This window comes from Takifugu rubripes, chromosome 1 (genome assembly GCF_901000725.2).
Source record: "Takifugu rubripes chromosome 1, fTakRub1.2, whole genome shotgun sequence".
NCBI classification, from domain to species: domain Eukaryota; kingdom Metazoa; phylum Chordata; class Actinopteri; order Tetraodontiformes; family Tetraodontidae; genus Takifugu; species Takifugu rubripes.
In genome coordinates this window covers 4,310,612-4,322,697 of record NC_042285.1, presented here as the reverse complement: position 1 = coordinate 4,322,697, position 12,086 = coordinate 4,310,612, and the positions used below count along the sequence as shown (strand labels likewise).

The 12,086-nt window shown below is 41.8% G+C and overlaps 2 protein-coding genes across 3 annotated transcripts; one reads left to right on the top strand and one right to left on the bottom strand.

Moving 5' to 3' along the window:
• Window positions 1-2,664: 2,664 nt before the first annotated feature.
• On the bottom strand, window positions 2,665-6,352 carry rgrb (retinal G protein coupled receptor b). 2 transcript variants are annotated; one of them, XM_003961230.3, is made up of 8 exons: window positions 6,218-6,352; window positions 5,950-6,091; window positions 5,190-5,346; window positions 4,684-4,805; window positions 4,121-4,274; window positions 3,707-3,824; window positions 3,364-3,477; window positions 2,665-3,057 (listed from the first exon to the last, which is right to left on the bottom strand). In XM_003961230.3, the coding sequence occupies exons 2-8, from the start codon at window positions 6,023-6,025 to the stop codon at window positions 2,917-2,919; spliced, it is 882 nt and encodes a 293-aa protein (XP_003961279.1). In that variant the 5' UTR covers window positions 6,026-6,091; window positions 6,218-6,352; the 3' UTR covers window positions 2,665-2,916. The 2 variants fall into 2 exon arrangements, with proteins under 2 accessions (XP_003961279.1, XP_029700492.1); XM_029844632.1 differs by lacking the exon at window positions 6,218-6,352 and having other exon boundaries at window positions 5,950-6,205.
• Window positions 6,353-8,263: 1,911 nt separating this feature from the next.
• Window positions 8,264-11,499, top strand: lrit1b (leucine-rich repeat, immunoglobulin-like and transmembrane domains 1b). The gene is made up of 4 exons (XM_003961157.2): window positions 8,264-8,515; window positions 8,833-9,296; window positions 9,537-9,842; window positions 9,940-11,499. The coding sequence occupies exons 1-4, from the start codon at window positions 8,394-8,396 to the stop codon at window positions 10,995-10,997; spliced, it is 1,950 nt and encodes a 649-aa protein (XP_003961206.2). The 5' UTR covers window positions 8,264-8,393; the 3' UTR covers window positions 10,998-11,499.
• Window positions 11,500-12,086: the final 587 nt, after the last annotated feature.

Sequence of the window (12,086 nt, the reverse complement as noted above, 5' to 3'; positions counted from 1 at the left end):
TTTTGTTGTGGGTAAAGAAGTGGTCATGGTTTCAGGACATATTTATTGATGCTTCTGATGGTGTGACTTCATCTGCCTCACTCAGGGGGTCAAACAGAGCGTTTTAATCACCATCTTCCAATTGTTGCTTTAACAGTGGATTCAAACACTGACAAAGCAAGTGGCGTCTGATTCAGTGGAGGGTGAAACACCAACACAAGTTTGCTTTTATGATTCCTTTCACGTTTAGAAAATATTGCTTGGACACAAAAGTTCGTTCTGCTCATACCGTCCCCAGTCTGATGAGAAGTCATGTGATTTCATAAGAAAACGTGACGTTGCTCCATTCCACTGAACATCATCTTGCTTTAATTACCCTCTCTTGCCCACACAAACAGTGAAGCAGCAACAATGACTAATACACACTTATCTGACAAACCTTTGAGCACTGTAACCCAACTCTGCAGTTTAAACTGAGGCTGAACCAGAAAAGAATACCTCTGCTGTGGAAGACGTCCTGCCTGGTCCTGTTCGGAAGACGCCAACCCCATCCGACATCAAGGGCTCCCTACCAGTTGCTCTCATATCACATGTGATGTTTTCACATAGTTCATCTCTGACTTCAGTACAACTGTGGGACAGACCGTCTGTGGGCGTGTTCTTCAGCAAAAACAGACTAATTTAAAAACAGACTGCTGAACCTGTGTGCAAGAAGGGGAGCAGACTCTGCTTTCTGAAGAAGCTTAGATCCCTCCTTGTAGAGACGTTGGAGGTTTTTTCTCAGTCTGTTGGGGCCAGTGCATTTTTATTTGCTGTGGTCTGCTGGTGGAACAGAATCAGAGCCAGCGGACTGAAGAGATTTACAAAGTGTTCAAGAAGGCCGGCTCCATCATCACCTGCAAACTGGACTCATTTACAGAGGTGGCAGAGAGGAGGACTCTGAACTACACTGACCAGCTTCTTCACCACCAGCTGGACAAGGAAGGGGTGCTCTGTTTCCAACAGAGCAGTGCCACTCCGCTGTCACAAGGACAGATATGGGAAATCATGCCTGCCATAACAGTTCAGAAAACTCTCCTTGTGATGCCTCTGTCTCTTCAATCGTATATTTAGATAGACTGGAATAAAATCTGGCAATGTCTTGCAGGTTTAGAACGGCGTCCTCATCCTCCTCATTTAGCCACTGCTTGATCTACTGCTCTGTCAATTATAGAACGGCTTCTGTGCAAGACAAATTCCATCTAATCCAGATTAGACACTGGCAACAATCACTTTAAAATGATCTCAAAATAAACTAGACGGGTCCCTCTTTACCAGTATTGTACCTGACCAGTATTTTACAGTGTGTACAATCTTTGTCATGTGAATCGCCCCCTTGTATATAGAGGCACCACATGCAAATACAAAGACATTAAAAAATAAATAAACCTCCTTAAATAAAAAATAGAAAGTGGGTTGATGGTTTTGAGGCAGCGGGAGACCCGACACTCAAATATCTACTGAACACTTAGACCAACGCATGAATAAATATCTGCTGTATTAGATGGAGTATGGAGACAGAAGAACAATACCTTTTCATCTTAAAGTAAATGTGGGGCTCCAGGCTTGCATCCCGGCCCTGAGATCAGCTGATCTTAAAGTCGAGATCTGACCAAGTATCTCTGAACACCTCAGGTGCACTCTTGTGACCCTGCTGCTTATTTTTTCACATCAGGTTTTTCATGGCAGATGTCAGCCTTTTCTCCCTGCCGCTGCCTATTATTCAGCACACCAGTTGTTCAAGCACAGGTGCGAATATCTTCACCTCACCTACATCCTGTGGCTTCATCCTGTATTCTATAACGGTAGAGGAACCGCAGTCTGCCTGTCTGTCTGTTGTCTATAAGCGTCTGTTATAAGTTGTCCATTATGACTGCTGCTGCTGTCTATGGCTCAGATTGAATTAGATCACTGGTCCACACACGCTCACTTCCGTGTAATCAGCTAACAGCTTCCAAGGATCTCATTCTAATCTGTCGGTTTCCTCTGACTTTTCCCGAGAGAAATCCTGCTTAGTGGACTTTATGAGGATGTCCACTCAGGTGTTGGGCTTCAGCAACCCCTTTTTGGAATAGAAAAGCTTTGTAAATAAAGGGTTTTTCCCCCCTTTCTTTCCCCTCAATTTGCATAACCACACAAATAATTTAAATAAATAATACAAATGAAGGCATAATCTCAATTATGTTTCTAGATAGTGTGCAATTGTGAAGGGAACAAATGATAAAATGGTAATTTATTCTGTGTGCTTTTTGAGTTATATTGAGTCATTTTTATTTAGGCATGCTGCTATGTGTCACAGGTACTGTGAATGGAATAATTTTCTAAATAAAAACATTCCTTTAAATGTCATGATTGATCCTTTGTGAAGGTGAAACTACACATCTTTAAACTAACAAGATCCGGAATATGAGGCAAATATAACATCAACTCTCAGGAGTTATCTTTAGCATCGTTGCATAATAACAGTGAAGACTGTGAAATGTTGCCTTAACACAACTAATTAATCTGCTTAGGAACGGCAAGAGACGGCAGGTGATGCCAGGGCACCCTACAGTTCTGGCCAGGAGTCGAAATAGGTTTTCTATATCTGCTCAGTTCATCATGATGAAGGAGCACTGATCTGGCAGACAAACAAGAGAGCAGCAGTAACCCAGTAATGTGTTTATTGTGAGGGGTCTAGCATGGACTCCGAAACAGAGCTGGAAAAAGACCAATTTCTTAACAGCTTAATGACCTATAATGTAGTGTAAAGACAAACAAATCAAAAAGATGGCGACTCCAAATGTAAAGCTACTTTGCATGTGTGTAAAAGTCACTGCAGACGGATGTTTACCAGGCCACCCTTCGGAAGTCAAACCTATCCTAATAAATCTTTTGCCTCCTCAGTCGGGTTTCTTTTCACTTTGACTTCTTTAGAACCGGATCAACAATCTTGTGCCCGGTGAGGAAGTGCCACACGCCACTGCGGTAGAACTCATTTCCAAACGTGTAGAGGAGGGAGTTGAAGATGGGGTTGGTCTTCGCTATAACTGGCAGCATCTTTGGGCAGAAAAACAGATTAATTTACCACCAAATAAATCCATATGAATAAAGAAGGTTGGATTCTTTTCTCAAGTATTTCTATAAAATCAGAATTTCAGATGTTTTCTTTCTCTTTTTGGGATAATACATTGAAAATAAAAGTGTAAATTTTCAGTCCATAAAGCTCAACCTTTGTGTGTGTGTGATATAACAGATCATCACATCACTCGGTGTAACAGAAACCCTAAAATAAATGTAAATATTCCCTATAATTGCCCAGAAGTTTTCAAAAGTAACGAGATTTATAATGCAACCAATATTTACCATTCTTAGTTTTGGAGATACCACTTTCACGTTCTCGAAGCAGGCGTAGATGCACATGAGGACGTATGGACCCCAGCACATCAGCAACACCCTCAGGGGCATACTGGTGTTAAACTACCAAAAAAGGGGCAGAATTTAAGAATGTATCATTGAAAAATAAAAAAAATCATCTTCAATTATTTGCACCAATTTGGCAAATGGACACTTCGTCTTTATTTACTATTGTAAATAAACCAAAATACTCAAGAGTCAATGCCATCGGACATCATAACCAAATCAATACTTTAAAATAATCTAATCAAGTTCAATTTCATTTAACAAAGAAATGATTCCGTAAATGTACCCGGTGCTGATGGACCTTCTTGAAGTGTTTGTGGATGGAATCGTAACACGAAAACATGGTGAAAGCAGGGAATAACAGGTAAAGCAGCACCAGAGCGAGCATGTAGGTCACATAGTCCCTGTTGAGACCAGATAAAAGGGGAAAAACTATTAAATTGAAGCTGCCACGTGTATTCAGTGGGTCCTTGCTGTCAGGTGGGAAGTGAGGCAATAAAGCCATGAACCACTCGGCGCTGTGCACACTGCTTGAATGAGGGTTTGATGTAAGTAAAATGACAATCAGATGAGATTAACCTCCTGCTGGCTGGAAGTGACCAGCCAGAATGAGAGCAAACCGTCAGGATGCGTTCAGGGTCAGTGTCATGACTATGCTGTCAAAACTGTTGTTGTTTTTACTTCTGAAATGACAGGCTACCTGTCCCCACGGGTGTAGTCCAGAGTGCAACAAGTCCTCATAGGCTCAAAGTCATAGACACCCCATCCCATGAGAGGAACAGCAGCCCAGAAGATGGAAAGAATCCAGATGATGCCGGACATGGTCAGAGTGGTACTCCAGAAGAGCTTCTGTCCTGGATCACAAGGCAAATCCTCTCAGTAAAAGATGAGTGGGCATTTGTTAGATTTGTATTTCAATATTTATAGTTTTGTTTAAATCAGTTGCAGTCAACGTAGTTTAGTATATTCAATTTAAAATAAATCGCTTGCGATAATAGATTTAGCCGCTAGGGGCAGCACATCAACCCTTTAAATACGTAAGCTGTTAAGATGCCCCCTAGCGGCCAAAGCTAATTTAACATATATAGCCAGTACAGTGTTGCAGAGGTTCTATTTCAACACTATGAATGTAGCCATAGGTTTGAAAATAACAAAATCTTTAAATTGGGATCCTAATAAGGTTTACAAATGTATTGGGATTTTTAATTAACCTGGCACGGTTCCACATTTTACAGACCAGTAATAGCTTCATAGTTCACTCACTGGTGCAGTACTGGTGATATCTGTCCCAGGCAATTGTAGCCATGAAACTGATGGATGCCAGGACAGCTATCATCCCCTGAAAAGCGTGATAGTTACATCCCTCTTGACCAAAGGGCCAATATCTAGAAAAGACAACAAAACCCAGCTCACACTAGAGAAACACCTCCAATATGAATGTGCAATAGTTACAAAAAAAGCAATTAAGTAACGTGTGCCTTGTATTTAACTTGAATTGTAGTACAGTACTAAAGTGAGTGCAAATCTGGCCCTGCCCTCAGGTTAGAAACCACCAAAGTACATTTAAATATTGCACATGACACAAAATTGTGAATTAAATTATTTGAATGTTGGATAGCTTTCATCAGGTTTTCCTGAATAAAATGCATTGTCCTCTGGATTATGAACCCCAGAGGCTTACTAAGTATTTACCTATTGGCCAATTCCAAACACTGTTTAATACCACCACCATGTTATAAATACAAAAAAAAAACTCTACAGTTGGATACCGGAGGTAGCTGGCGTATGCAGCAATGAGGCCGTTAACATTCAAGCTGATGTCGGCCAAAGCGAGATTGAACACAAAGAAGTTACTGGGATTCCTCATCTCCTTCACAGAGAGGAATGACACGATGCTAATGGCATTGAGGAAGAACCCAAGCACGCCTGCAGGAGGGGGAAGCAAAATGTTAATGCCCAGAATCACAAGATCATCCAAACTGAAGCATCATACTAATCAAATCATAAATAACGAGAGGAAAGTACACATTAAGTGATGTTTTAATCGTTTTAATATATTTTCTGTCTTGTTCTATTGTGTATCCTTTGTTTTTGCTATGGCCTCCAAGGAGACTTCTTAATAACAGTCCAAATTTAACAAGATATTCCGCTAGAGGTTGCATCCAAGACTCATGTCTTCCTCTGATTTATGACGTCAAACATCGCTGTAAGTAACGCCCCCAGCACCAATATTTTTTTTACTAAAATAGCGTAAACACAATATGCAACCTCTTGGATTAATGAGGTAGCATTTATGAGACCATTTTGATTAATCGATTGCGGTTTGCACGAATAAACATGCACAGTGGCTTTCACATGGTTGCACTTTTCTACATGTTGTCACATTGATGATTTATCTTTTGATGCGTCGATATTAGTGCATCATGTGCACCTTTTCAGCTTTTATGCGTTTCTGACCTAATCCATATACTTCCAGGGTGGCCAATTACTTTAATCTTTGCACAAACATTTCTTCCGGTGCCCACTTACCCCCGACCAGAAGTGCTGTGCCGAATGTAAACATGTCAAAGTCCGTGAATCCCTCCGGTAAAGTATAGGCTGCCATGCTGAAAATGCACAACTTTGCACCAAGAGAAATGTCTAGATCCCTGTTGTCCGCAATCCCCAGAGCCTACAACCAAAGAAAAGACGCTTTATAAAGGATCTTTCACGTGAAAAAGCATAAAGCGACTAATCTGCATAAAGCTCTTTTGCAATCCCTCGAAGAATTTCCTAACAAGCAGACTTTCAAACCTGCCTCAGACTCGGTCTTTGCGCTTTTTATGCGCAACTTTGAGTTTCTGTAGTGCTCAGGCCGAACTTGCAGATGTTTAGAAACCACTTGAGAACTTTCCTCTCTACCCCACACTTTTCACGTCGAAATGATAACAATGAGAGAGGGGACACATGGGAAATGGTGTTTTTAACCAGAGTATTACAGACAAGGACTTTCCCCTAAATTGGTTTAATCTGAATATCTGTAAAACATTTACAGACACTAAAAAGAAGGAATAACGCTATTTATAAGGGTATAATTTGTAGCAAATGATTGTTTAGTACAGTCACACCAGAATTTTAATAAACAACACTTAATATTTCTCTGCTTTTGCAATGTCTGTATTGTCACTTCCTGTTACAATGTTCCTTTGTCATAAATGTGTTTGTTTTATCTGGGCCTGATTCCAACTGAGATTATAATAAAGTCAGACTTTGGACTGAGACACATGACTTGAATTTGCTTTTTGGTTTATAAATACATTTACTCAGCAGTAATTTAGTCCAAATCTATCTATTGACCATGGTGGTCATGACAATTGCCACTGTTTTCCAATCTCCTGTCTGGATTCACTTATGTGTCTTTATTGCTGACCACAACAACTACTAAAAAAGAATACATTTAAAAGTGACCCTTGTCTCCTTTAGAAGCCTAAAGGTTTGGAAAATGTACCATTTGGACGGAGTGATTGCACCACTAATCTATCCACAGATTACCACAACCTCATTAACTGTGAAGTAATGATGTGTCCCAATGGACTTGGTAATAGCATTTTCTCAAACTGCCCATACTGACCAACGCAGATGCCAGTTTTGTCACGGCGAAAAAGCACCACAGCATTAAAACGTATCGCCCCATCTGACAGTTTACTGACCCAAATGCGGAACAGAGATGTTTTGGAGCATCTGAGTTGTTTTGGGGCATATTTGAGCATCATAAGCTTAAATATAAACACATCTTCGAGATGAAAACTGCAGATTGTTGTGATTTGAATGATTTTTGTTATTAGTTTGATAGCCTGGAGTTAACAGTCGAAAATCCATGTGGTTTTCCAACCAAGCCAAGGTTTCTTTGTTGACAAGAAGACACCACATGAGAGGAGGAGTAAATGCTACAGTTGAATAAATCCAACCTGTGACAAGAAGAACATAAAATGTCCTTCAGCTACTTGGGATTTTGGCCAGTACTATTTCTGTCAGGACACATGTTGGTGAATGCTTCAAAACTCCCAAGGCTGTAACAAAATTACATAAGTATTATAACTATTATAAGTGTTTCACACGCACAAAAAACTACTAAACACCTATAATAGCAAAATGTCACATTTTAAAATATACATACTAAATCACTTAAGGTTTTAGGTTAAAAAAAATTAAAATTAAAATTAAGGTCGCGTATCAGAAAGTCACTCTACACTGCCACCTAGCGGACAGTGTTGTAGATAGTGGTCTGACAAGTAGATAAGATGTTACGATTTTTAATTTAAATTCTGCTTTTACAAAATATCAGTGATTCAGAGAATTGTTTATTTGTTCAATAGCAACATAAGGATTTAAGCATTATATTTATTTTATTTATTTCTGATTTATTGATATATAATTCCATCCATACAATTTATATATGGATATTTCTTTACAACTATTTCTTTACAAGTTTTGACCACATTATATGGATTAATGTAACTTTTGAGATATTCCAGACAGAATTTTTTGATAGCTTTAGTAGTTGGAGTGTTCTATAGGTGTCATCTATTTTGACTGTGTTTCTACAGCCTCTCCAAATGATGATTAGCTACATTCTTTCTGTCTAGCTGCAGCTTTTGCATTAGTTACAGGCTCCCAAAATAGTTGCTTCTATAATTAACTGTTCCATTGACAGTTAGAAACCCTGATCCCAGAATGAAAGAGAAAACTGCATCCCATCAGCACCAAGAAAGCAGTGTCCTAATCGTGTCAATGAAAATAACCCAAGTCACTAATCCCTGCCTGCCTATCCCCGTTTTATCTCAGCATTCAAACCAGTCGGAGCAGTGTGGAGCTGTGAGCATGCACACCACCAAGATGCATCAGAAGCCCCATTTGACGGAGCTCTAGCACCTGTTTTTCCTGACTTGTAGTTTAGCTACATAGTGTTTAGTGGCTCACAGAAGGAAGTAAACATGAGCCCACATTTTGCTGCGGCTTTTTCTTTGGCTTTCGTGTTTCTTCCTCTCCTGTGCAGTTCATGTCCTGCACAGTGCAGTTGCTTCTTTCACAAACTAAGTGATGGATCCAAAGCAAGGTAGATTCGGCATTTTCTTACTTGCTGTGATAATGGTTATTGTTATTTTGAATGTTCTCAGTATCTTCTCAACATGTAAAATAGATTTACTGCAGCTTTCTTCCGTTCAGTCACTGTGTATAGAGGATTAACTTGGAGCTGCTTTTTAATCTCCTTTACTTGTTACTGAACAATAGGTTTGTATTCCCGTTATTGTTTTTATCATTTGGAAGTAAATGAGCCGTTTAAAATCTCAAATGGGGACTGATAAGATGTTCTTTTTAATTACGGTCCTACTTTTATCCCATTATGTCATGAGCGCTTTATTGTTTTTGCAGGAGTGTACTGTGTAACGACCCAGAGATCTCTGTGATTCCTCCAAATTTCCCAACGGACACGTCGAAGCTGCGCATAGAAAAGACAGCGATCACGCGGATTTCGCCAAACAACTTCCACTACCTCAGCAGCCTGGAATTTCTCTGGATGTCATTCAATTCCCTCTCCTCTCTGAATGTTGAAAGTTTTCAGGGTCTTTACAACCTGAATGAACTCAGGCTGGATGGCAACGCCCTCACCTCCTTTCCCTGGGAGTCTCTGACCGACATGCCAAATCTGAGGCTCCTCGATTTACACAACAACAAAATCTCAACCATCCCAGCTGAAGCCACCGTGTACATTAAGAACATCACCTATCTGGACCTATCGAGCAACACTCTGACAACCATTCCAAGTGAGGTCCTTTCGATGTGGTTGAGTGTGAAGCCAGTTGCACCAGACTCCGATTCCTCCAAACTTATTCTCGGTGAGGACAAACCTGTGACACTGGCAGATACATATTCTTTAATCGGCCTTACATGCTGACATTTTGACACCTGACGCATTTAGGTTGGGGATCAGGCTAATTATAGATATTGTATGCCAAGTTAATTCAAGCTAATTCACAGTCAGACTGTGGGTTTAAAATGGACTGTCTTACGTAAGCTTTAACGTAAAGGATGTTCCAAACAGGTCTGCATTTTTAAATATTTGATTTCCCCATCAGGTCTCCATGACAACCCATGGCTGTGCGACTGCCGGCTGTACGATCTGGTCCAGTTCCAGAAATCGCCATCGTCCTCTGTGGCTCTGATCGACACCCGGTTGAAGTGCGCCGATCCAGAGAGCCTATCAGGAGTCCAATTCGCCGAAGCGGAGCTGCAGAGGTGCCAGGGGCCCCGGGTGCACACAGCTGTTGCCCGTGTGCGAAGCTCGCTCGGCAACAATGTCCTGCTGCGCTGCGGCACCGTTGGCGTGCCCATTCCCGAGCTGTCCTGGAGCCGTGCCGATGGCAAAAAATTGAACGGCACCAGTGAGTTCCGAAGAAGCAATTCCAGCATCTATGCATTTGTTCAGTTATCCGCGACATTTAGGAATAACTATTTCTCTCTTTGGGGTTTGCTTTTCAGTTCAGGAGGAGATTTCAAAGGAGGGCATCATCTGGTCAATTCTGAGCGTCCCTGCAGTCTCCTACAGGGATTCTGGGAAATACACGTGCAAGGCCACCAATTTTGTTGGAACTGCGGATGCCATCATCTCTTTGGTGATTACAGATTCCTTTCGTTCAGAGGAAGGAGGTGGCGGCATTTCTAAGAGGACTAGAGGGAAGAAATCTGGAGGGATCGGAAGGGCAGCATATCAAGAGAAACTGATCGCCAGATACGTTCCTCCGCCAACCGCCCCCGCCGCCCAGCCCATCATTGAGCCTCTCAATGGCAAAGGCGTAACTGGGAAGTATGAGATTGAGAGCTACAGCGTCTCAGATGAGTCTTCCCAGGGAAGAGCCAAGCCGTCCAAACCGACGGCCATTGGGGGCGAAGCTCTGAGCAACCTGGCAGCCAACGCCTCATCCCTTCAGCAAGCTCCAGAAAAGAGGGTGGTGCGTTCGGTAAAGGTGATTGGAGACACTGACCACACCGTGTCCCTGAACTGGCGGGCCCCTACAGCCACAAACATGACAGAATTCAGTGTTCTATATGCCATATTCGGCGAGAGGGACATGCGCCGGGTCAATGTCGGGTCTGGAAAGAACCGGATTACCATCGATGGCCTCATGCCAAAAACAAAGTACATTGCTTGTGTTTGCGTCAAAGGCCTGATCCCAAAAAAGGAGCAGTGTGTAATCTTCTCAACAGATGAGGCAGCCAGTGCTAGTGGCACTCAGAAGCTCATTAATGTGGTGGTGATAACGGTTGCGTGCGTGATCGCTGTCCCCCTGACACTGATCGTGTGCTGTGGGGCAATAAAGAAGCGCTGTCAAAAGCTGCTGGGTCAGCAGTCCAAGGAAATACAGGACTCGTATGTAACATTTGAGACCCTGGGCCCGAACTCCAAAGCCAAAGGGATGGAGGGCGAATATCTGACCAGGCTCAATCCCGACGAATCCAACCGACTCCTTTCAGCGAGGTCCAGCGTTGACTCACAGGCCACAGCGAGGACCGAGGGACCACCCGAGTACTTCTGTTGAAACCAAACGTACATGGAGACACAATCCTTGGAGGATGCACTTTGATTTCTCACAGTTTGTGACATGAATGAGCAAACCGCTGTGCTCAAGAGACTCTGATTGGTGGCCGAGGGATCTTAGGAGAACACTGGCTATATCAAATTGTTTTACAGCCTTGAGAATAAAACCCACCGTTCATTTGGTGGATGGCAATAAAGGGAAAATACACAAATATCTATCTATATATATATGTGTGTGTGTGTGTGTGTGTGTAAATGTGTAAGAGATTTTTTTTTATTCAGCACCTTTGCCCAGGTCAGTTTTTTTGATTTGTATTTCAAGGTATAAAATTTTGCATTGTGTCTGTTCGAGTCTTTAGAGATGAACCAGCAGTTTTTAGTCTGTTCTGCATGTCAGCCTGATGTTACCATGCCGGGTTTACTGTTGTGTCAAACACCTGAGTTACAGTAGGCCTACATTTATAATGTATACATAATTGTGACCTCAAATATGTGTTAACTGTATGAATGTACAGTATATAAATAAACATTTTTTTTATATTCATATGCTGCCTGACCTTTTCTGCTCTCTCGATAGAAATGTTACTGTTCGTTGGACGTTACTAACACTAAAGTACTTCTCTTTAGTTGGACAACCAGCTATTTCTCTCTCGGATTCTCACTACTGATGTTCTTAATAAAGATCAGTTGATTGATTGCGAGATTTAGGACTAATTAACACCAGCTGCAGGACTACGTCTGCAAAACTGTAAATATTCAAAGAAAATGCTTGTCGGTTTCACACCGATTTGCCATTTAACAACCTGAGACGACCAGTGTTCAGACTATTGAGGTCAGATTATAGTCCCCTTCAGACATCTGCCTCTCTGCTGCAGCCCTCCCTCTCTGTTCTGCTAAGCCTAACCGCCTCCGGTCCACTTAATGCAGACGGCCCTCCTGTTACATGTGGGTCTGTGTTTCGGCGGGAGACAAATACTTCAAATCAGAGCGATGAAAACAGTGTACAAATCCAATCAAACACCAGAAAATGAATTTGGATTGGTGTTGCGTTGTCCGGGGCGATAGTGCGTTCTAGCCAGAGGTGAACACC

Excerpts from the sequence above, each read along its gene's own strand:
- lrit1b (XM_003961157.2), top strand. The coding sequence starts at position 8,394 with ATGAGCCCACATTTTGCTGCGGCTTTTTCTTTGGCTTTCGTGTTTCTT. Across the intron at positions 9,297-9,536 it reads TTCCTCCAAACTTATTCTCG|GTCTCCATGACAACCCATGG; the intron begins GTGAGGACAAAC and ends TTTCCCCATCAG. Across the intron at positions 9,843-9,939 it reads CAAAAAATTGAACGGCACCA|TTCAGGAGGAGATTTCAAAG; the intron begins GTGAGTTCCGAA and ends TTTGCTTTTCAG.
- rgrb (XM_003961230.3), bottom strand. The coding sequence starts at position 6,025 with ATGGCAGCCTATACTTTACCGGAGGGATTCACGGACTTTGACATGTTT. Across the intron at positions 3,825-4,120 it reads GACTACACCCGTGGGGACAG|GGACTATGTGACCTACATGC; the intron begins GTAGCCTGTCAT and ends TGGTCTCAACAG. Across the intron at positions 3,058-3,363 it reads TATCTCCAAAACTAAGAATG|ATGCTGCCAGTTATAGCGAA; the intron begins GTAAATATTGGT and ends TTCTGCCCAAAG.